At 43.6% G+C, this 23,792-nt stretch overlaps 1 protein-coding gene across 6 annotated transcripts in view; it reads left to right on the top strand.

Moving 5' to 3' along the window:
* Nucleotides 1-23,792, top strand: part of LOC6602595 — a 71,322-nt gene that overhangs the window by 16,412 nt on the left and 31,118 nt on the right. For all 6 annotated transcript variants that reach the window (XM_026990183.1, XM_026990182.1, XM_026990181.1 and 3 more), the window contains exons 6-7: nucleotides 7,868-7,977; nucleotides 8,251-8,416. In XM_026990183.1, the coding sequence (XP_026845984.1) occupies nucleotides 7,868-7,977; nucleotides 8,251-8,416 (276 nt within the window). The remainder of the gene's footprint in view (nucleotides 1-7,867; nucleotides 7,978-8,250; nucleotides 8,417-23,792) is intronic.

Below are 23,792 nucleotides of genomic sequence, written 5' to 3'. Positions count from 1 at the left end.
ATTTAATAAGAGAAAGAGAATTAGTGGTGGATATGATATGGTAGAGAGAATTATAATCCGAGCATAAGACCCTAAACGGTTCATGCAAGGAATAATTCGATCTACAAAGTGGAAGGAACAACTGTATACAATTTCTAGTAGGTCTAATAGGAATCGTGAAGTTCATGCGGCTCAACAGATCAGGGCTGTCTATGTCACCCCTGATCAAGTTGTGCATAAATATCACAGCAAGCATTTTTCTACGGTTAACTAAGGATGGGAGGTATACTAATAGTAGTCTACTAGAGTAAGATGGAGTCTTACACCCGCATCCCAGTTAAGGCCCTGCAGAGCAAAGAGTAAAAAGTTTTTCTGTACTGATTCTATACGGTCCTGGTGTACTTTGTACTGAGGGCACCATACACAGGAGCCGTATTCTAAGATCGGACGAACAAGCGAGGTATAGAGAGTCTTTGTTATATAGGGGTCGTCAAATTCCTTTGACCACCTCTTTATAAACCCAAGCACGCCCATGGCCTTATTTACCATGGTAGAAATGTGTTCGGAAAACTTTAACTTGGGGTCTAACATAACACCCAGATCATCAACCAGGGTAATTCTCTCAAAAGAACCACCAAATAGGGTGTAGGGAGCCAACAAAGGGCTAGAACGATGAAATGTTATAACTCTGCATTTCGAGGCATTAAGGTGTAACAAGTTTGCACAACACCATGACTGAAAGCTATTGAGATCGGATTGCAAGCGAGAATGAAATGAAATGTCCTTATTCTGGACACAGAGTTCAACATCATCCGCATACATAAGTACTCGAGAGTATGTTAATACTGAAGGTAAGTCATTAATAAAGAGTGTGAAGAGTAAGGGGCCTAGATGGCCGCCCTGTGGTACTCCCGAAGAAACCTTTACTGGTAAAGAGAGGGAGTTTTTTAAGAGGACTCTTTGAGACCTACAACAAAGATAGCTAGAAATCCATCTCAGGAGGTTGGGCGGAAACCCTAAAAGGTCAAGCTTAAAAGGGAATGGTTTACAGAGTCGAATGATCTACTAAAGTCGGTGTAAATAACATCCGTCTGTAAGTTACTTTGAAAGCCTTAATAATGAAAGAGGTAAACTCTAACAAGTTCGTGGTGGTTCAACGCCGCCTTATTAATCCATGCTTAGTGGGAGATATAAGTGACTTGCAAAGATGTTGCAAGTGCGGAGTTAATACCTTCTCAAACATTTTGGGGGGGATTGGGGGGAAGCAAGAAGAATCGATGGACAGGGTGAATAGTACCTGTGTACACAACCTGGAACCCCGTCTGGACCCGGTGAAAACACCGGCTTAACTAGTAAAGAACATTCATTTAACAAGGGACTGAAAATTCCGTTCGACCTCGGTAAACCGTATGGGTACGGTTGACCAGAGTAGCTTTCCTCAGAATAGGTGGTTTGGAAAAACTGGGCAAAAAGATCGGCAATTGCCTGATCATTATTTGCCGACATTACAAAATGATAGCGAGGATGGGTGTGCGGACGTTCTACGCTTACTGTTTACGAAGCTGTAAAACTGTTAAGGGTCCTGAGAAAAACGTATCCTGCAACGAGATAGGTAGTTCTTATAGCATTGAGCATTAAGAACTGAAAAGTTTGACTGAGCTATTACATAACGAGAGTGAGAAGTAGGAGAGCCCACATCTTGAAATTTTTTATAAACTCTTGATTTTAAGTTTTTTAGACTGGATAACTCTTTGGTAAACCAAGGGGGTTTTCCAGATCTAATCGGACAAGAAAGCGGGACACAAGAATCAAAAAATGTGCCAAGAGCATTGTAAAAAATGTTTGTGCCTTTTGTGACATCAGTGCACAAGTACAAAGCGGACCAATCAATATCCCTAATTAGGTTATTAAGCTTCGCAAACTCGGCTTTACGAAAGCAGCGGACGCGTTCAGGTAGCCTACTCGACCGATCCAATACAGTTGGTCCTATATCTAGCGACACCTCGAAAGTAGGGTGGTAGGCGTCTTCAGGTATAGTGAGCGGAAGCGCTCGGGTTAACAACACTATGGTCGGATCTGATACAAAACACAGATCAAGCAATCGACCCAAGGAATTTTTCACATGATTGACTTGAGACAGGGACAGATCAAGCAAGCCGTCAACAAAGTCATGTCGTGACATGGGCACTAGGATACTAGACTCGTTTACCGAAGACCAAACAGTTCCTGGCAAAATGAAGTCACCAAGAACTACCATATGATATTTATCAGATAGCGAGGAAGAAACAGCGGTTAAAGCGGACAAGTGCTGCTCATAAATTGAAATATCCGAAGAAGGTGGGATATACGAGCAAGTAATGAATATAGCGAAAGCGGGAAGAATCAGTTTTACACACAGGAATTCCAGTTCCTGTTGAACTTTGACTGTGAAGTGTTCTGACGTGAAGTAAGAGTCCACTGCAATTAGAACCCCTCCTGCACGTCGAGACGAACGGTCCTTTCTAAAAGTTGTGTACCGAACTGCCAAAACCTCGGAACTAAGAATGTCCGGCTTTAACCAGGTTTCAGTAAACACAATAACGTGGGAAGCAAATGCAACACTATCCCGGAAAAGAATGCTGAGCTTACTACGCAAGCCTCTTACATTCTGATAGGTTACTAAAAGAGAAGTTAGTTTTTTGGAAAGGTTGAAGCAAGACGGGAAGTTGAGGAAGTTGAGGTTGAGGGTGGCACACTGGAAAGATTTGTAAGGAATATGGGGGCCTATTCTTCTTCTTAGCCTTAAACTCCTTCACCACCAAATGCTCCGGCCAAAATTTGGTGGAGCAAACTGTGTCAAATTGAGTTGGGGAGATGGGTCGATAAATACAGCCTAATACAGTTTTCTTTTTCATTCTGCATGTGATATTCAATAGATATTCAATTGGACACTCACTAGGTTGTGTACATTTAACATAACATTTTAAATTCGTATTCACATATACATAAGTTATAGCAACACCACCTGCATGTGCAATACGAACCGAACGAAATACAACATAGCCATCACACACAATTAATAAGTAAAGTTTTCTGTTATTTTGGTTTTCGGTTGCGGATTTGGCCTTGGTTTTGGCCTAGAAAATATAGTACTCAATTTTTCTTCTGCAGCGCACAAAGAGTAATTATAGCCAAGTACGGCTAAGAGTTTCGCGAAAAGGTGAACCCAAAAGGAGACCAGTACGTGACGTTTTTCCGATCTGAGAATGATAAAAGTCAATAGTTCCAAAGTGTTCTTATCGATCCTTAATGTATCTTCAGAAGTACTTACAGAGAGTAGGTTAAAGGTTATTCAATGTCTGTTTTCTGTCACACAATGACAGTTAAAAAAAATACCAAAGAATTTGAAGATACGGATATGAGAGATAAGTCTATATATCTATAGCTCCTTCCATCTTTCTCTATCGTGTCATTCACCCATCTCTAGCACTGCAGTGAAGCGCTTCGAAATACCAGTGTTTGACTGTGTAAGTTTGGGGTCGATTATGGTCCCTATGGACCCATAAATACGCACGTACACAAAGCGGGGCCGATGACTCTGCTCCGACAAGGGGCTCCGCCGCTTGGCCCATGTCAGTGTTCATGTTGAGGGACTCTTCTCGGTGGCCCGGTGGCCCGGTGGCCGCTGACCGGTGACCCACATGACCCCGATGCTGTCACTGCGCTGCGACAAGTGGGCGGGGGTGGCAACTGCGACATGCACTTTAGGGTCGCCAACTGGCCAGTGAACAGTGGCAGATAGCAATTTGGGTAAATGATATACTTCAATTTAATTGCACAGCACTAATCAGCAGAAGCAAAAGCAGAATGCGACAAAACCGAATACTGTCGCCAGTCTCGCATATCGTGACAGGACCTGGCCCCCGCCTGTAAGGCTAATGAAAGCTTATTGTCAGCGATAATTGAACAACAAGTCCAAACAGGAAACAATCAAGGGTATATGGGGTTCGAGGGCCTTCGGGAAACTTGGTCATTTATAATGGGCACTCGGTGCTCGCTGTCACTGGTATGTACAATGTACATGCTTTTGGGGGGTTGTCAGCATAGTTGTGATACTCCTTAAGAAGTCATAGGATGATTAGTTATAACCTAAGAAAAATACGGCATAGCAAGAGCAATAGCTGCAGTTGCAGTTTCCTAAAAGGCTTAACACAATTCTATTACTCTTTATTAGAAAAATTAAGAGTAAAAAATTAAAGAGTAATTGCATTTTTCATTAGGTATAATTCAGTCACAGAATGCAACCTTTTATGTAGCTCTCATATCTATTAAAAGATGTGAAATTTCCACACGTTTACCGTGAACAGGTTTTTCTGTAAATCAATCCTTTCTCCGTACAAACTGACACTCATTACTATTCCAAGTGGTGGCACCTTTGAATGTTTGCCAAGTACAGTTGCGTCAAAAGCTTAACCTGTTGTAAAGCGTTTTCTCCGGGGCAATGCTCCTGCAGAGCTTGGAGTATAACCGCTCCTCTCTAACGCGTATACAACCACCGCTCTACATATGTACTTTACCCTGTCACCGTACGCTCTCTCGCTCTTTCGGCCCATCTCCTTCCTGCTCCCTTTCCGCTCTATAATTTTAATGAAAGTGCATTAACGGCACGTTGCCTGGTTTCCCTGTAGCATCCTCCTGTCAGTGGCTTCCTCATGTGCTACCCTTGTTCCAATATTATTTACGCTCAATTAAGTTAGTGCACATCTCCCTCCTTTCATCCTCCACCCTACTCCACCCTCTTTTTCTTTTTTACAGCTATGTATTTCTCTAAACAAATTGCACTTGCAGTCAATTCTGGTTCCTCAGCCAAGTCAGAGCCAAGCCGGTTGCCATTGTCAGACAATTTCCATGCCCCCGATTGCTAGAGGGTTAGAGGAGATGTGTGTGTGGGGAGGGAGGGTGATGGTGGCGGTAGTAGGGATACAATTGAGAACCATCTCGGAGTGACTGTCACAAGCCATTAAGCATCCATTGTTTCGGACTGGCCTCTCGAATACCAAGCGGGGCAAGCGCTATTCAAAAGAAAAAGTTAACGCTTGATTTCTGCACTAAAAACCAGAAGTTTGCCATTCTTTTGGGTCATTAGTTGGTAATATATCAAAGTCATGAACTTAGACTGCTCCCCGAAATCCCTCGGAAGAAACTACTGAGTGCAGATGCAAAGTTTCTATGCGGCAGCTGTCATTAAAGCAAATGGAAAAAGGAAGAAGCCTCGTCGAGCCAGAAAGCATTAAAATATGAATTGTGCTCCGACTAGAATAGAGCATAACAGACCAGAACAGACCAGGACAGGACCACGCTTCTGCCTGCTGAGCTGAAGAGAACCAAGGAGGGAGAGAGAAATATATAAAGAGAGAGTCATCTTCTGGGGCTATAGAACTTATAGATACCCTTGAAAATATTAAGATACCAATGCAGATAAATACAAAAATACATTTATAGAAAAAATTAAAAGTAAAGCGAGAAAGCTATAAAGCAAAAGCTCTGCTTGTACCGATCAGGCATTCCTGTATAATTTTCATTTTGTTCATTCACCGAATACCAACCCTCGTCATACCCTACCCTCTGCATGCTAGAGAACGGAGACAAGGTTCCGAGAACTTGTCCAATTTCGTCGTCTTTCAATTAGTCAATTATGTAAAGTGTCCTGATTAAAATTCGCCAGAAGCACAAATAGGTTTTCGTTTTCGTTTTGATGGTCCATTAAATTAGAACCATTGAGTCTCGGTTGTCGGACGAGTTTTAAGGACGCCCCGAGAGCTCAAATGAACTCCGTGCTGCTGCTCTATAGAATGACATGACACGACATTGCTTTCTAGTACTTTCTGGCCATTCCTGTTGCCCATTTCAGTCGTTGTTCTGCACTTGACAATGCAATTTGATTTATTTTATAGTCATGCATACGCATGCCCATGCCCATTCGCCCACCGGTAGTATCTCTGGCTGATTGCCTCGAGTCGAAATTCATTGTATTAGTTTGTGGGCTAATTTTTTTGACGGCAGGCCAATTAGGTGCGGAGTGCTGGGCGGTTGGGGAACGAACACACGGCGTCCATACCCCATACTGACTATCAAATGCAAATTTAATTCGCCCAAATTCTACTGTTAGCAAATACTCATAGTCGAATGCAAAAATATGCGTAAAGTTCCGACCATGCCCGGCTCCGTTCTAACACAAGGCCCGCATTCGCATTCGGGCTGCGATCCGCATGGAATAGAATTCCGGCAAGTTGGTTGGTAATTTTCTAGCCAAGGCCTGCCTGGAGTGCGGGCGTGCTTCTTGCGGCTTCGCTTGACTCTTGTATCGGTAGAGAAAATGGACAAAAGGGATACTTTTGGTTAAGTAGAGGCTGAAACTGATTCAAAATTCATGCAAAACATGCGTGGCAATGATGAATTGGTTTGTTCTCAGCGACAGCTATGCCAGAAGCCTTCACAGTAACTGTACCAGATATTCACTTCACTCAAAAGGATGAATTGCAATTTATAGCGCATACGCAAAGTGGACAAGCTAGAAAAAGAAAAAAAAGGAAAACATGGGCTTAGTCAGAGAGATCATTATTGCTTTCTGATGTGTATGACTTTATTAGGTGCAATATCTTTCTAATGACCAGACAAAAACAGAAGACACGACGGAGACACTCTCGAGACCCTTTAATGAAATGCGAGTACCAGTTGATTACCGCTGGGTCAAGAGGCTCAGAAGTGGCATCCCAATACGGGTAGATTTTGATGATTTTGAGCTCCCAGAAATGGGAAAAAAAGGCAGGGCCGCAAACACATGCTCATAATTATAGTCACTTAATTGCCAGGCACTGCCCTGACTGGCAGACAAACCCACAAAAAAGAACCCCCACAAAACCAAAAATTTGAGCTTAAACTGAGTCTTTTCAGCAGCAAAGTTTGTATGCTTTTTTTTTGCTTAATGATGAGAACTATTCCAATAAAAATCTTCTAAGAAATCGTTGCATTTATTTGACGTTCATGGGTTAAAAAAAATTGTATATTTAATCTTAATTTAAGGAACTCTTTCAACTCTATAAAAGCATTTCCGCACGCCAGATGTATGCCTTTCATCAGCTTATAAAATTAATTGAAAATCAACCATCCTTCTGCAATCAGTATAGTTCTAGTATAGATACAAAAGTATGCTGGTCATTTATGAAATTGCAACTTTATTCCGTCTCTGGGTCACCTCAGAAGCTCTTTCAACACTTTATAATGCTCTTAAATTTCCCCACACACCAATTACTCTGGCTCTCGTAAGTTTATCACGTTCATTGAGGATTCTGTTGCTTTTCATTTCGGAGAAACTCAATAAACTCAAAACTTCATCAACTCAATAAGCAACAATTTTGTAGAACTCTCTCTTTCTTTTTATATGCCTCTCCCTCTTTTGCACACTCTCTAACCTGGCTGGCTCTCTTTCTGCTGGCATTGTAGCACAGCCAGCCCAATCCTTTGGCAATTTGCTTGTATTTGAAACTCATTTCCGTTTGTAATTGAGTCGCTCTAGCTCGATTGTGTGTATGCGGTCACACACACCATGCGTACACCCTGCGAACAGGACATCCTACATCCGTCATATGTACACCCCTTACACTCCAGCCGGATTTCCCCATTCATCCAACCTTCCTTCATATATGGGTTATGTATACGCAAATTAATTTACTTTGAAATGCCGCTGACTAACGTTGTTCATGTGCTGTTCCGGTTTCGGTTTCGGTTCAGTATCCCGATCTGCATCTGTATCCCCAATGGTATCCATATTTGATTGATTTGTGAAATTCATGTGACCAAGTGTCGACTTAGTTTTGATCGTTCATTCTATTCCATTCTCCCATTACAGAACCATCGCCGCTATACGACAACAACCACTACCATGAGGAGTGTCTGCGGTGCAACTCGTGCGGCTTGAATTTGACGGGACCCAATCAGAAGCGCGCCAGGAGGTTCAAGGTAGGTTTACCTCCACCCTCCTTAGCGAACAAAACCTATCTTATCTCGAATGCAGTTGCTGTCATAATGTAGCAAATATGCACGGCTGCTGTCCGAGTATACACATAAGAGTACTCGTGCAGGTGTATGGTCTATGGTGCATGTGTGGCAAGTGCCAAAGTAAAGGCGACAAATAGAAAAGGAAAAAGAAGTGGATGCACAAAAAAATCATTTAGGGCTGAGGAAAAATTCAAAAATCTAACGCTTTCCTGTTTTTTCCCTTTTTCCATGCAGAACCAGATCCTGTGCGACCTGCATTTCGCAGACGTGGCCCTAATGGAGTGCTCCGATTTTATGCAGCAACTGCGGAGCTTCAAGCCCCAATCGCTGGGCTGTGCAGTGGCGCGACGCAAGAGCTCCACGACGTTAATATTTCCATTGCCGCCGCAAGCATGTTCAGGTATGTAGGCACATTTTATTATAAGCCAAATCGGCACTGGGACGGGACTACCAGCAACTCTTGGTCCATGCCAATGCCCATGCCAATGTCCTTGCCCCATGCTAGTGCCCGTTCCCAAGATGATGATACCCTGCACATATCATTTATGTTGTATACTGGATGGGTTCTTTTGGATTATACTGCCTTTGAATGTAGGTTTTAATCGATATTCCATCCTTTAGTTTTAATATTACTTAGTTATATACTGATGTGGTTCTGAAACATCTCATTACTCAAATCCAAATTGAGAGATATTTTTGAAATTTCAGGAGAGTTTCCGGTTGCCGGCGAACACATGCGGACTGACCGTTAGGTATTGCGTCACAGGGTCCGGGAGGGCGCTCTATGCCCCTTCTGAGAGCTGTCTTTTGGCTCGCTCATTGATATGTATGCAAAGTTGCACTCTGCGTCCCAATATCGCATTTCCTCGAGCATTGCGCTCATCAGCGTTGCTTTGGTCAGCATTCGTCCACAGATTTCTTCATCTTTCCTCTGTCGGTTTCGAACCCACTCCCAGGTATCGGATGGCTCTCGAGGATTCCACCCTACATGCTTCTAGATTCTAGATCCGTGAGATCCTTTGCGACAGACACCAGTGTAACGCCGTCTGCAAACCCTATCATACAGAACGTTCCAAAACAGGGGCCCAGGACTGTTCCTTGTGCTACGCCACCAGATACGTCTTCGACTCGAAGCTCCGCTAATGCCTGTATAACGACGTCCCATCTGGCAGAGTTAGACGTGTTCGTTACGTCCAGCGTTACCACGATGCAATACTGTTTTGTATCACCTTTCCACCGTGGGCCGTCGATTGCTTTCGAAGCAATATCGGCCATTGATGATGGTGTATCAACAGTGGAGCGTGCCCTACGGAACCCGTATTGCCGTGGTGATAGGTCTGAAGGCTGTAGCCTCGCGCAATACTGGCTGACAATCCGCTCCCGAATTTTTCGCGCGGTGTCCAATAGTCATATCGGCCTATACAATGAGGGCTGCTCATTTACTTTACAGCTTACAGGTTGTATAAGGTTTCTAAAATAGCCTGCATTTTATTTGTGCCTGCCGGTGCCTTTGTTTTAAGAGCTCTCATTTTTGTTAGTACCACCACCCGTTCCGCTGCGTCACACAGTTCCAAGAAGCACGGCCGATTGCCCTTTGGCATCCGGGGGGTATCCCCGATCGGTGCGTTCTACCAGTAAACAGGCTGGTGATGGCACCTGTAGGCATAACGACGGTTCATGCTACCATCGCAGACATGTGTCTCTGCATCTATGCCCCGTCGGACTCTCTATAGGCGTCACCAGCTGGCTCTGGGATGAGCAATTTCGCAGAAAATTGTACTGGGTTAAAGGTGGCGACCTCCGTGTGGTCTGCGTGGTCCTCGCCTGGCCACCTCTATTGCCAGTACTTATCGCACAGCGAATAGCAGTTTAATCGCTTGTCGTGTATTTCCCGATCTGCTTCCATTCAACTCATTGTCCAACTCAGTGGAGGAGCACAGACATCACGTGGATAATATTTTGCAAATCTCAAAAGCGCATAAACTTTGCATCAGTGCCGCAACCCTTGCTTACCCCTGTCTTAATGCAGAACTAAGTCCCACGTGTGACCCCTCCGATACAGCCATTGAACAAAACACGAAAGGGAGGCGACAGCCTATTGGATACAGATATTGTCTGACAATGATCGACCACTTTTCTCACTGGCTGGAGGCTGTGCCGTTGAAGAATATGACTGCAGAGACCATATGTGACATAATAAGGTCGCACTAAATATTGCGTTTCGGGTGCCCATTGACTATTACAGCCGATCAAGGAACTCAATTCGAATCTGCACTCATTAAGTCTCTGGCGAATATTCTGGGAACTTAGCACATTCACACGACGCCCCATTGCCCTCAGTCAAATGGCATAATCGAGTATGGGCACAACCTCCTTGATGTGCCTCCGGATTTGCTTCAAGGAGGACATTTAGGCATCAGCCGGCGAAATGTTATATGAAATGTTATAAATGTTCCCAATGAAAACTTTTACGACTTGAACGTACCGTCGAAACCACTCGACTGTGTCAGCCAGTTCAGGGGAAGAATGCAGGTGGTAAAGCCAAGTCCAGGTTCGCATCTCATCAAACATAAACTCTTTCTGCTTAAGGATATTCACAATTGCTCACTTGTCTTCGTCCGGACTAATGCTGTGAAACAACCCTTCGAGCCGCCGTACACGGATCCATAGCCGATCAAATGCCAAATGCATTTGGCAAATGCCAACGCCAACTATACAGACGATCAGCAATCAAATGTGGCATTATGGACATATAAAAAAAAGAAAAGAAGAAGTAATTTCTTATAATTCTATGTTTTTAATTTTCTCCTGACTTCAAAAATGTGGATGCCACAGATTTTCGTTCTTTGTGCGGGGCGGAAGGGGGCCGAGAGAAGTTTTGAAATACACTTGTAACATTGACATGTCACAGAAGTCTGGATACAAAGTTTCGTTGCTCTAGCTCTTATAGTCTCTGAGCACTAGGCGCTCATAGGGACGGACAGACGGACACTCGGCTATTGATGCTGTTCAAGAATATGTATACTTTATGGGGTCGGAAAACCTTTCTTCTGGACGTTACACACATCTATTTTCCCCACAAACATAATATACCCCTATATTCATTTTGATTATCTGGTATAATAAAGAGGAATAGCAAAATATTAAGCGTACTGTGGCCAAGCCGCCAAACATATGTAGGTACGAGGGTTTCTATTTATATTTCTGGAATAGGAAATAAGAACAGAATTTTTAAATGAAAATGGTTTTATTTTTTTTCAAAATATTCCCCCTGATGATCAATACACTTTTGCATTCGCTTGAACCATTGGTCATAGCAGTTTTTCCACTCCTCTTGAGACACCTCCAAAACATGGTTTTTAAACTCTTCAACTGCGTCTTCGGCGCTCGTAAAACGTTGACCATGCAGTTTTTTTTTAATGTTAGGGAATAAAAAGAAGTCATTGGGTGCCAAGTCAGGACTGTAGGGAGGATGAGTCATCAATTCGACGTTTTGACGGCTTAAAAATTCACCTGTTTGTCGAGATGTGTGCGAGCTCGCATTGTCATGATGGAGAATGATTCGCGCTCGGCAGTTGGTTTTGCGAATTTCTCCGAAGACCTCCGGCAAGCAAATGGTCGTGTACCACTCATAATTGACAGTCCTACGTTTCTCTAGCGGAACAGTGGCCACATGACCCATTCTCCCGAAGAAACAGGCTCGAACAACTTTTGTTGGATTTTGCTCATCTTGAAACCCCCACACGGTCGATTGCTGTATAGTTTCCGGCTCATACGCATATATCCATGATTCATCACCTGTCACGATTTTAAAAACATCTTTTGAAGCACCTCGGTCGAACTTTTTATGCATTTCCTTGCGAGCCTTTTTTTGAGCGATTGATAAGTTATGGGGTATCCAACGAGAGCAAACCTTTTTTACAACTAAGTGTTCATGTAAAATGGTATGTATTGAAGTGGAACTAATGTGCAAGGATGTCTCTATCTCACGATATGTCACATGTCGATCTTGAACTATCAGTTCACGCACACCATCGATGTTTTGTGGCACAACAACCGATTTTGGGCGACCTTCACGAAATTCGTCAGCGACTGAACTACGACCACTATTAAGCTCTGCAAACCAGCGATAAACTGTCGTTTTTGATGGTGCTTTCTCGCCATATAAAGAACTAAGTTCATCAACACATTCTTGTTGGGATAATCCACGTCGAAAGTTGTGGAAAATAATAAAACGAAAACCCTCTCGAGAAATTTCCATTTTTTTTGCCAAATTGATTTTTTTAACTGATCGTGAACAATACAAAAACCAATTGTACATAAAAACGTCGTACGTACATATGTGCTAAAAAATGACAAAGTTTATTATGGCGTTGCCAGATTTTACGTATTGGCTTTAGTATTGCCCATTCCCGAAATATAAATAGCAACCCTCGTACGTTATGATGTCAGTGCAGTCCGTAGAGTATGCACTAGGTGGCTCTCGCTGACTGTGTTCTTTGGTCAATGTACGCTGAATTCTTATTGTTGTTCTTTATTAATTATTATTGAATCTTAAAAGTGCTTTGCTGCGAAGTCTAAGATAAAGATGCCAGACCGGCGTGTCAGAGTCGGAGGGGCTGCCACACCGGCGAACGACTCTTAGTTACAGTGCTGTTGAGGGGCTGCGACCCGTGTGTACAGTGTCTACGCGATCAGCTGGAATGGCCAGGAAAAGTTGCAATGAGTACAGACGGCGCAGTTAAAATACAAAATGTCCATTAATTACAACAATACAATGGTACAATTGGAGAGGGAGGCAGAAAATCTTACCTTTCATCCCTGGACAACGACCATTGTTTGATCTGTTGGGTCTGGGTCTCTTCACTGACCGACCTATTTTACGGCAGGAATATCGGCTATTATCCGTCCGCGTGGGAGCTCCAGGAAAAAACGCGTCCACACTTTACACTTTACACACGAGTCAGCGTGTGTGTGTATTAGTGTATGGGCATGTGTGTGCGTGTATACGTATACGAATCCGAGCTGGCATCATTATAATTCAAATGAGATTTGCGGGCACAGCCATCTACACACACACATAGTTAAATATACGAACACACACACAAAAAGAGTTTGGAAAAAAAGAGAGAGAGCGAGAGACAAGGAATAAGAAAGGGACAAAAAAGAACAGATGCGGAGCAACAAGGGGGACAAAGCCACGTCTACAAGTTCGAGAATGTTTGGCATTTTGCATAATAAAGTTGCTCAAACATATTTGACGTTCGGGTTGCGCAGCACAGCTCCCATATACCCACTCACACACACACAAAGAGACAGATATAGAGAAAGACATCTGCACAGATAGAACGGCAATTTTTCCCTGACATAAACTTTCAATTCAGTTTTCATTTCACTTTTTTCCGTCTCGCTTTCTGCGTTTCCTCTTGTTTACCGCATTCACGAACGATTTAATTAAAATCCCAAAAAAGAAAAATGAAATGATGAACGCAGAACGCCGAGCCGAGAACATTTCCTAACATTATTTATCAGTCAGTGCCCCCTGCGTATTGTATATGTATGTATGTGGTCTTCAGATATCTCCATATACTATACCCGTCAATACATACATATGTATGTATGTATAAATATGTTTTATTTATGTATGTACATGTATGTATGTAGTTCTGTGTGTGTTATTCACACATCTGTGTTGGCGCTTGCAGGAATGCAAAGTTTATTAACTGGATTTTTATTGCGAAACTTTTGGTCCTGACTTACGCATAATGCCCTTTGCCCCCGAGCATGGACCATCATGTTGTGCGCGCTTAACGCTCAATTCGTTTGCCGTCCATTTTAATTACAATGTGCCGAAATGTACGAAATGTACGAAATGTACGAAATGTACGAAATGTGCGAAATGTACGAGAATACTTACATATGAAACGGAGGCCTCGACTCGATGCGCCTCTGGCATTGCGGAACGGGTTGGGGCGCATAGAGTCAGGAAGGACAGCGAATATGCGACAGGGAATACACCACAACGGACAGGAGACAGGGTACACATACCAGTACTTGCCACAGTGGACAGCGGATAAAGTTGGGATGTGTGCGACATTTTTTTTTTTGGCAAATTGGCTACCGCTAAGTGAAGCCTGGTCATGGAAAATAACCAACTTAGCTCGGCCATCAATGATAAACAAGCAAGAGCTCACTGTTTTATAATGGAAGTAAGTCGCAAACAGCTGAGTGCCTCACAAATTAAAGACTTTAAGTTGACTTAAAAGCGAGTCTTTAACAAAAGAACGTTTCCTGAATTTGAGATGATTTACTTGCGTCTGTTTATTGCAATGATGGCTTAAGAACTCATTTATATACCATCCACCACCTTCCCATAACCCCTCCCACCAATGTTAGCTGACTTCCATCTGACGAGCTCCGATTTCCATACGCACATGTCTTCGCGTAGCAAACGTGCTCATCCCGTATTAATGGGAGCATACCGAGGAGCATTAAAAGGAGTAGATCCCATTCGAAGCGACATTGAGTGCACTCGGAGAAAGTGATTCGATGCGAGTCATGATGAAGCCCAAGTTCTACTTATGAACGACAGCACACATTTGTTGCATGAGAGGGATGACTGTACTCGGCGTCGTCCCGCTGTCGACAAAAATATTTTGTGCAATGTCTGCTCCTTATTTTCAGCCACATCCGCATCATCTCACCCATCCGAATATCTGACCAGGAGAATGCAATTGTCCGGTTCTGCCACCTTATGAAAAGACAAGACAAGGTTGTTCTTCTTTTTGGATCGATCCTACATATCCCTACGCATATCCACATCTACATACATATATCCATTTCCAGACCCATATATGTATCTTTATAAAGTTCTCTTACAGCTGCTTCAAAAGATTGCTAGGATGTTCTGAAAAGGGCTCTGGGGTTTGAGCGGTCTGCGTTGGGGCCATAAAATAGATTAAATAAATAAACTAAATAAATCATTTAGCGTCTCAGAAGTAGCGCATACACCACGTAGGCACCACTGAAGACGTTTATGGTTTAAACACGTATTATACGTCTTCCCAAATAAATGCGAGCCAAGAGATGCTTGGATACATCTGTGTGTACGTGACAATTAAATTTATGAAATCATATAACAGGTCCAAAAAAGAGCCATAAGACGCTGCCCGAAACCAAGTCCAAGGCCAAGAGCAGAAAAGTTGAAAAGTCAGTTCAGGGGTCGCAGCTCTCCGCATCCCGAATTATCGCCCAGAAAAGGGCGCGCGAATGCCACCAAGATACTGCCAATGGCCCAACCATTAGCGAATACTAGACAATTCAGGATATCTTTGCCGAAGGATAATGGGTTGCCGGATAATGCTTATATGACGCCTGCAAAATGATTCACAGAAAGTCTGGATGGTGCTCCAACTCGCAGCTCCAGTTCCAGTGCTCAATTGAACATTTAGTGAACTCTGGATTAAGGCTGACGCTGACAACTAACTCGAAATCAGTATGGGATTAATTCGCATACCTCCCACACACGCTAACTATGATTCACTTATTATGATTCGCTTATGTTGTGGTTTAACCGTTTGCATCGGTTAAATTGCGTTTCCTTATAAGTAAATAATGCAAATATACAATGGAAGCTCGAAACTGCCTCCCAAAAATGACTTCGGAAACTTAATGTTAGAGAACAGATATGAATTCAAAAACATTAATATTAATTGGACCTTCCTTCGTACGCATGTACAATTATAATAAAAACATTATTAGAGCTTGGTTACAACCCTAAAACATTCATTTGGATCCCTGTCTGTCTGTCAATAGTCTGGGGCTTAATTGCCTTCCTCCGCGAGCAGCTATTCCCGTTCAATGCCTTATTCACGACTTTGTCATCTGGGCCGGTCATAAATTTATCACGAATTCTCGTCTGGTGTGTGTACCTGGCTAGACGTTTTCATTTTTATATGGATTATTAGCGGGATAATTGTTTGTGAATATTGTCCAAGAATAGACAGTTATGAAAGCACGTCTTGCAGGGGCCAACCTGTTCCTGTTCCTGTACCGGCTACTGCTTCCGCACCCCAAAAGCAAATCCCACCTCCCCCCACCACCACCACCACCTCCTCGTCCGTGGCAGCCATTAATTTGTCCCTTTGGAATTTTGTACAGGTATTTACGTCGCCGCGCCCACAGCTGAAAATACCGCCTTCATGTCATTTGTGCCATAATAAATTCAAAAGCCCCTCTATGAAAAAAAATATACAAAAATTTTCGCGCATTTTTAACGTTCATTTGTCAGCTGGGTTCTGGTCGCCCCATTCCCTGTTCTCCCTCTACAACCAATATTCTCCATTATATTGTATCTATTCGTGTCGCGGGGATAACCCTCTTTTTTTGACAACTTAAATATTTTAAAATGTCCTGGCACCAGTCCGCCATAATTTAAGAGTCAATATGCCTTATGTGGCTAAAATTTAGATTAAATAAGCTAAAAATTAGGCTTAGACTAAAGACACCCAAAAAACGAGGCGGAACGTTGTCAGTTGCTTCTGCGACCGCAACTCTACATTTATACCCGATACTTAGTCAGTATGGCTCTCCTCCGACAGACGGCGCGTAACATTGAGCGAAAAAAAATGTGTGCGAGAGAGACAGCAAATCAGTCTGAACGTGTCGTCGGGCGCGACCATTATTTGTGTGTGTTAGAGAGATACAGGGCGAGAGAGAATGAAATTGTTTTCTTCATTGTGGCTATAATAATGATTAATAAAGAGTGTGAAGAGTAAGGGGCTGCCCTGTGGTACTGCCGAAGACACCTTCACCGGTGAGGAGAGGGAGTTTTTGAAGAGGACTCTTTGAGACCTGGAAAAAAGATAGCTAGAAATCCAGAGTGAATGCTTTACTAAAGTCGGTGTAAATAACATCCGTCTGTAAGTTACCTTGAAAGCCTTTAATAATGAAAGAGATAAACTCTAACAAGTTCTAGGAATGGCGGATAACTTTGCTGCCTCAGACTTGCTACCTTTTTCATGGAGAGGAATTATAAATGATTCCTTCCAGATCGGGGGGAAGCAAGAAGAATCAATGGATAGGGTGAATAGTTTAAGCAAGGGTCCACACAGTGCCTCGGCGCAGTACCTGAGTACTCAACCTGGAACCCCGTCTGGACCCGGCTTAACTTGTCGAAGATCAAGAAGTAAAGAACATTCATTGATAAATGAATGGACTAAAAATGCCATCGATATATCGATATATCGAGTACATTGGTGTTTCTTATAATACTATCGATGAGTAAATCTTAAACTAATATTCATATCTTACAGTTTTAAGCTTTTTAAACTGGATTACTCTTTGGTAAACAGAGGGGGTTTTCCAGATCTAATCGGATAAGAAAGCGGGACACAAGAATCAAAAAATTGGCCAAGAGCATTGTACACAATTGTTGTGCCTTTTATGACATCAGTGCACAAGTACAAAGCGGAGAAATCAAAATCACTAATTAGGTTATTAAGCTTCGCAAACTCGGCTTTACGAAAGCAGCGGACGCGTTCAGGTAGCCTACTCGACCGATCCAATACAGTTGGTCCTATATCTAGCGACACTTCGAAAGTAGGATGGTAGACGTCTTCAGGTATAGTGAGCGGAAGGGCTCGGGTTAACAACACTAAGGTCGGATCCGAGACAAATCACAGATCAAGCAATCGACCCAAGAAATTTTTCACTTGATTGACTTGAGACAGGGACAGGTCAAGCAAGCCGTCAACAAAGTCATGTCGTGACATGGTCACTAGGTTACCAGACTCTTTTACTTTAGACCAAACATTTCCTGTCAATTTAAAGTCACCAAGAACTATGATCTTTATCTGATAGCAAGTAAGAAACAGAAATCCAAAGATGGTGGAATATACGAGTAAGTAATGAATATAATAATGAATTTAAAGAAAGCATGAGTTTTATACACAGGAATTCCAGTTCGTGTCGGCCGTTTTCAATTGTTGAACACCCATACATTTTTATACCCGATACTCAAAGAAATGGGAACGTTCATTCGTTCATTCTAATTTTATACCCGGTACTTGAAGAGTATAATTTTGAAGATAAAGATAAAGGTCTTCGCGAATTTTGGCCACAGAAAATTAATTACAAAAGCAAACTAAAACTACAACAAAAGCGAAGCTTTTTCAACAGAAAAGCCATGGCGCTTAAGCAGCTGGAAACGGAAACTAGAATTTCCATCGATTGGAATTTTGAGTAGAATTTTTTCTTATGACTTATGCAAATTTTCATTTGGTAAACTTTCGGCTTTCCTGCTCCTTTGGCAGTATTTTTAAACAAGAGAGAGAGCTAGAGAGAGAAAAAACCACAAAGTCCAACATAAAGAGTTACCTAAGGGCAAGCAGGTCCTTTTCCCTGCACCTTGAGGCACTTAGTCGCAAAGTTAAAAGCTCCTGCCTCGCTGCATCCCAAATGCCACTCAAATTGCAACACCACCCAACTTTAAAAGCATATGTACGAGACAAGAAAATGGGATTACGAAAATATGTGCATGCTACTAAAGATTCATTTAAAGATATAAGGGGAATATCAAAAGCAACTGGGGGAAAGAATGGCATAAGGAGTCGTAAAACAAAAGAATAGTGCGATCTGAGAATGAATAAATTTATGATTCCTCCCAACAGAGATTCTCACAAATATATTTAGCTTGCCATAACTGCTATTCAACACTTTGTAGCTAGGATTTTAAATGAAAAAAAGGTTATTGTATTAGACTTCGGACGTTAATCCCTATGCGATTCACTCAACTCTATTGAGGCCGCAGCACCGGGGCATTTCCCGGGGTGCCCAAAGGTCAATGTGTGCAGTCGTACCTGCTCGATTTCCATCAATCGCACTGAGCCGCTGCCTTTGGAATCCCGCTGGCTTTCGTAGCTGGAAAAAAGCCCAGCCCCAAGCTTCATAAATTCTTGGTTTTTATACCCGATCCTCAAAATGATTTGTCCAGTATCAAACAGTTCCGACCCCATAAAGTATACATATTCTTGATCTGCATGAATAGCCGACTCGATTGTGCCATCTCTTTCTGTCCGCCCCTATGAGCGCCTAGTTCTCAGAGACTATAATTTCTAGAGCAACGAAAATTGTTATCCAGACATCTGTGATATGTCACTGTTACAAGTGCATTTCAAAACATTTCCTTGCTCCATTCCGCCCACACAAAGCAAGCAAATCTGTGGCATCCACATTAGGAGAAAATCAACGACACAGAATTATAGAAAACGACTGAATCTTCCACACTGCACAATCCGAATCTTATAGTATCGTTATCATAGCCAGAATGAAAAAAAAAATTGCATTCTCCCTTGGTCTGTCCCTCTCTAACACACACGTTTCATGGTCGGCTTTACCTATCACTAAAAGTGAGCGCCTAGATATCAGAGACTATAAGAGCTAGAGCGACCAAATTTGGTGTATTTCAAAATTTCGCCCAACCCCCTTCCGCCTCGCAAACGATGAAAATCTGTGGCATACACAGATCTCAGAGACTATTAAAGCTAGAGCAACCAAATTTTGTATCCACACTCCTGTTAGATCTTACTGGCATTCACAATTTTGAAGATACGGGAAAGTTAAAAACGCACAATCATAGAGAATGACCATGTCTACCAGATTGTTGAATCTTGATCTGATCGGATTATTATTATAGTAGCAAATCAATTGTCGGTTGCTACGCAGCGCCCGACGACACGTTCAGACTGATTTTCAGCCTCTCTCGCACACACTTTTTGTCGCTCAATGTAGCCGGATGAGAGTTATACTGACTATGTATCGGGTATAAATGTAGAGTTGCGGTCGCAGCAGCAACTCACAACGTTCCCCCTCGTTTTTCTTTTGGAGGTTAAAACTCCTACGAGTATATTCCTCTTTGAGCGAAGAACCTCTCATATAGTGTACCATTTCGATATTATTTGAGTGACCCCCTAAATGTCCGTATATAAGGGTGCCATAACCTTGTGTCGCCTGACTTTCCTCGCTTACACGCCGAACTTTTAGACTAAGAAAAGTGCTGTCAAACACTGGCAATAATCAATTATTGTACTGCTGACTTCATGCCCGCCAGTGTCCTAGGCCCGCAGGCAGTGCAGGTGGAACGTGGCACGTAGCAGGGAGAACGTGCCACAATTTTAAGCCTCTTAAATATACGAAAAGTAATTAAAATATAATCAATATGCGGATCCCTGCGCCGACCCAGATCCAGGTCCAAGCGCAGGAACCCTCCTCCAATGGGCAAGGTACTGTGAGCACCTATGTCCAGCCGAGCGTGCGATGGACGTCGAGGGAGTTGCGCAGAAGCTGCCGCCTGAAGCGCAGGATATTGTCGTCCCGCACCGGAGTCGGATGGGTGAGCGTTTCCAGATCGTCCACGTGGCGGTAGTGCTGCATCTGGCCGGTGCGGACGGGCACATCCATGGCGCCGCACGACGCCCGCCAGTGCAAGGGAAAGTGGTTATGCGTGAGGGTCACATAGTTCGGATTGTGGAGGCACTTTATGGCCGAGTTGGCGTCCAAATGGTCAGCCACCCGCGTAACATGCGAAAGCATGTAGAACTGCTGCGGCAGCAGTGGATCCGGTGCCAGCTCCTTAGGGAAGTACACGTTGCGAAAGCAGAAGCTCGTACGCGCCGAACAATTCACGTCTATCGTCAGAAGCTCCTTCAGCAGCATCTTGTAGTTGAGGAGTTTGCCCAGCGGCATAATGACCTCATCAACATCGAACACTCCCAGGTAGTCGAACTCGTACATATTTCGGTAGAGGCAGTCGTTGTACATCAATACTTCGGTGAGTCGAGCCCGCAGATCCCAATGTTCCGGTAGCTCATCTAGCAGGCGGTGTGGGCGCAGTTGCAGCAGACCGTCCACATCCGTGTAGTGGGCGAGGGTGCGCGATGTGTTCGCGGTCAGCTCCCCGATGTCGAAGGCCACTACCCGCTCGACCCCCAGCAGACGCAGCAGCTCCAGCCACTCCACCATCCGCTCAGAAATATCCCGATCCGGGAAGCTCAAAAACTTAACGCACACCCCGGTATGCAGATTGGAGTCGAGCGGCCGCTCGGGCACCTGGGAATTGACCACGATAAGGGCGTTCCGAGCAGGGGCACAGCGGTTGCCGAAGACCAACGAAACCATGCGACCAAGCTGAACATGGTGGGGTAGGCGACACCGGCCACATTGCCCCAGACGTCGTACCAGCCCACCTTAGTATCGGTGACAGACACCAGGTCCGGCTGGCCGCTGTCCGCATACCAAAACTGACAGAAGGCCTGCGGATACGGGCCCGTGATGGTTGTCACCATAGCCAGGACCATCACCTCTGGCGACGCTGGCCTGCGGTCATAGTAGGCGTTGTAGAGGAAGTAGCTCAGGTTTCCCTGTGTCACCCACTGGAAGTCGCCGTTCTTGAAAACAAGGTCCTCGTAGCGGGGATAGGGGGCACATTGATGGCTCCGCCGCGAACCATAGGCCCAGTAGTGCTTGGCGTTCTGGTGCAGCAGATCTTCTAAATCTAAGGGACTGCTGCTCTCAATCGCATCCGGTGCCACCACCACAGGGCGATCGATATCTAATCTGAGAATTTCGGGAACCGCACTCTGCTTCAACAGCCGCTCGTGCGAGGGAATGTCCGAGGACTTGGCCGACGATGGCCTGCCGTCTAGGGATAGAAGTACCAAGAGCTGGTGGGTGACCAGGAAGAGTGCCATGGTCCCGAACGCACAGATCAGCGGCGTCCGACTGGCGCGCAGAAGCTTGAGCACCATTTTGGAGCACACCCAATAGCCAACTGGCCCGGCTCTCTTCTCGAAGTGCATTTAAGCCGTATCGGTCACATTATGCTATGTTACGTGCTTCGACAATATGTTCAAAAAATAGTTATCATAAATCAATAACGAATACACTTTAGAAAATTGAGTTGTGATTGCGAGAGTCAAACTGTCTGCAGGAAACATACGTACATACAAGTTTCTGTATAAGTTAACAACTCTAAAAATTGCAATTAAAAACGAGCAAGAATGTTGTGAGCATTTATAAACGATATAGTGCTTTTTACTTCTGTCTCTTTATCTCTATTTTCACATCAACACCAGCCGTTCTACCTCGCTCCCCTCCGACATGTGGATACAGAGCGCGTACACTATATGAGGAGGAGTATGTGTAGTACAGAAGAGAGCGTAGGTAAATCTGATCTGATCAATATTCAGCATTATTGTAGATGTATCCATTTTCATGATTCTGCATTTTCAGTTTTCTTTGACGCCTAGTTCTCAGAGACTTCTGTGATATCACACTGATCCAGTTTTGCCACGCCTTCTTCCGCCCCCATTAAGAAAGCAAAATCATGGAGAATGAATATATCTAGCAGAATTCCGCATGTGGATCAGATCGGATTAATATTATAGCCAAAAGGAACAAATAAAATTGATGTGGCAATGCACTTTCTAACGACGACACTTTCTAACTGTTTTTCTGTCTCTCCCTCACGGTCTCTTTGTCATTCAATGTCAGCGTCGTCTGCCGGAGGAAAGCCATATTGACTATATATCGGGTATAAATGTAGAGTTGCGGTCGCAGCAGCAATTCACAACCTTCCCCCTCGTTTTATATATATAACATTTGTATATATAATATATCGCAATAGATTCTATCTCTCAATTATGAAGATGCACTTTCCATCTATGGCTCCGAACTCGGTTACTTTTGTACATGCAAAGGGAAACAGAATACTCATACATACATATTCATACGAGTATATCTTTCCAAGATTCGCTTTGCATTATCCCACTTTGTACGATACACATACGAGTGTAATATATCGTTGGGTAGTCGTCTCAAACCGCGCGAATGGAAAAACTCTTCATTCAGATTAAGCCACAATACAAATAAAAATCGAGAAAAGTGACCCATACTCCCCCGCCTCCCCATTGGACTTTAATAAGCGTGAAACAAGCCAAGTCGATGGCTGAGATGGTTGAGACATTATTACGTACGTTAGAGTCAGTGTCAGTGTCAACATGGCGTTAACTTGGCAATGGCCAAAACGACAGAATGACAAAATGACAAAAGCAGTAGCTGACCAGGGATGTCGTGCCTGTGGGCTGATGTCTGAAAAGGGAAAAGGAGCCGGAGGCATCACCTGCATTAAATTATTGATTCGATTTCGCACGCGGTTCGCTTTTATTGTGGCCGACGCACAATGGGGCATCAGCCGAAAAGGGGTGGCAAAAATCAAAGAATATTATGAAAGCTTTGGATAAATGGAATGCACGCATGCAATGGAGAATTTTCCAGAGCTAAAAAAAATCGAATTTTAAAATTTATTGGATTTTTAGTTAAGTGCGCAGCCGGGCTGTTACAGGTGTAAAGTCATATATTTTTACCGTTTTCTGTTCTAGGTCAGGTTCCGTGCTTTTCGAGGAACATATACAAACTAGGGGGAACGTTGTGAGTCTCAGATACGGCCGCGACTCTATACTTATACCCAATATATACTCAGTCAGTAAGGACACCCTCCGACAGACGGCGCACACATTTACGACAAAGAGTTACAAAAATTTCACTTGTAACAGTGCGATATCACAGGAGTCTGGATACAAAGTTGGTTTCTCTATCCCTTACAGTCTCTAAGAACTAGGCGTCCAACAACACGGACGGACAGATAGACATGGGTATGTTGACTCGGCTATTTATGCTGATCAAGAATATATACACTCTATGGGGTCGAAAACGCTTTC

The sequence above is a fragment of the Drosophila persimilis genome, unplaced genomic scaffold (genome assembly GCF_003286085.1).
Source record: "Drosophila persimilis strain 14011-0111.01,24,50 unplaced genomic scaffold, DperRS2 tig00000520-arrow-pilon, whole genome shotgun sequence".
NCBI lineage: Eukaryota > Metazoa > Arthropoda > Insecta > Diptera > Drosophilidae > Drosophila > Drosophila persimilis.
Note: the sequence above shows the minus strand (reverse complement) of the source record. Positions and strands in the feature narration are given on the sequence as shown.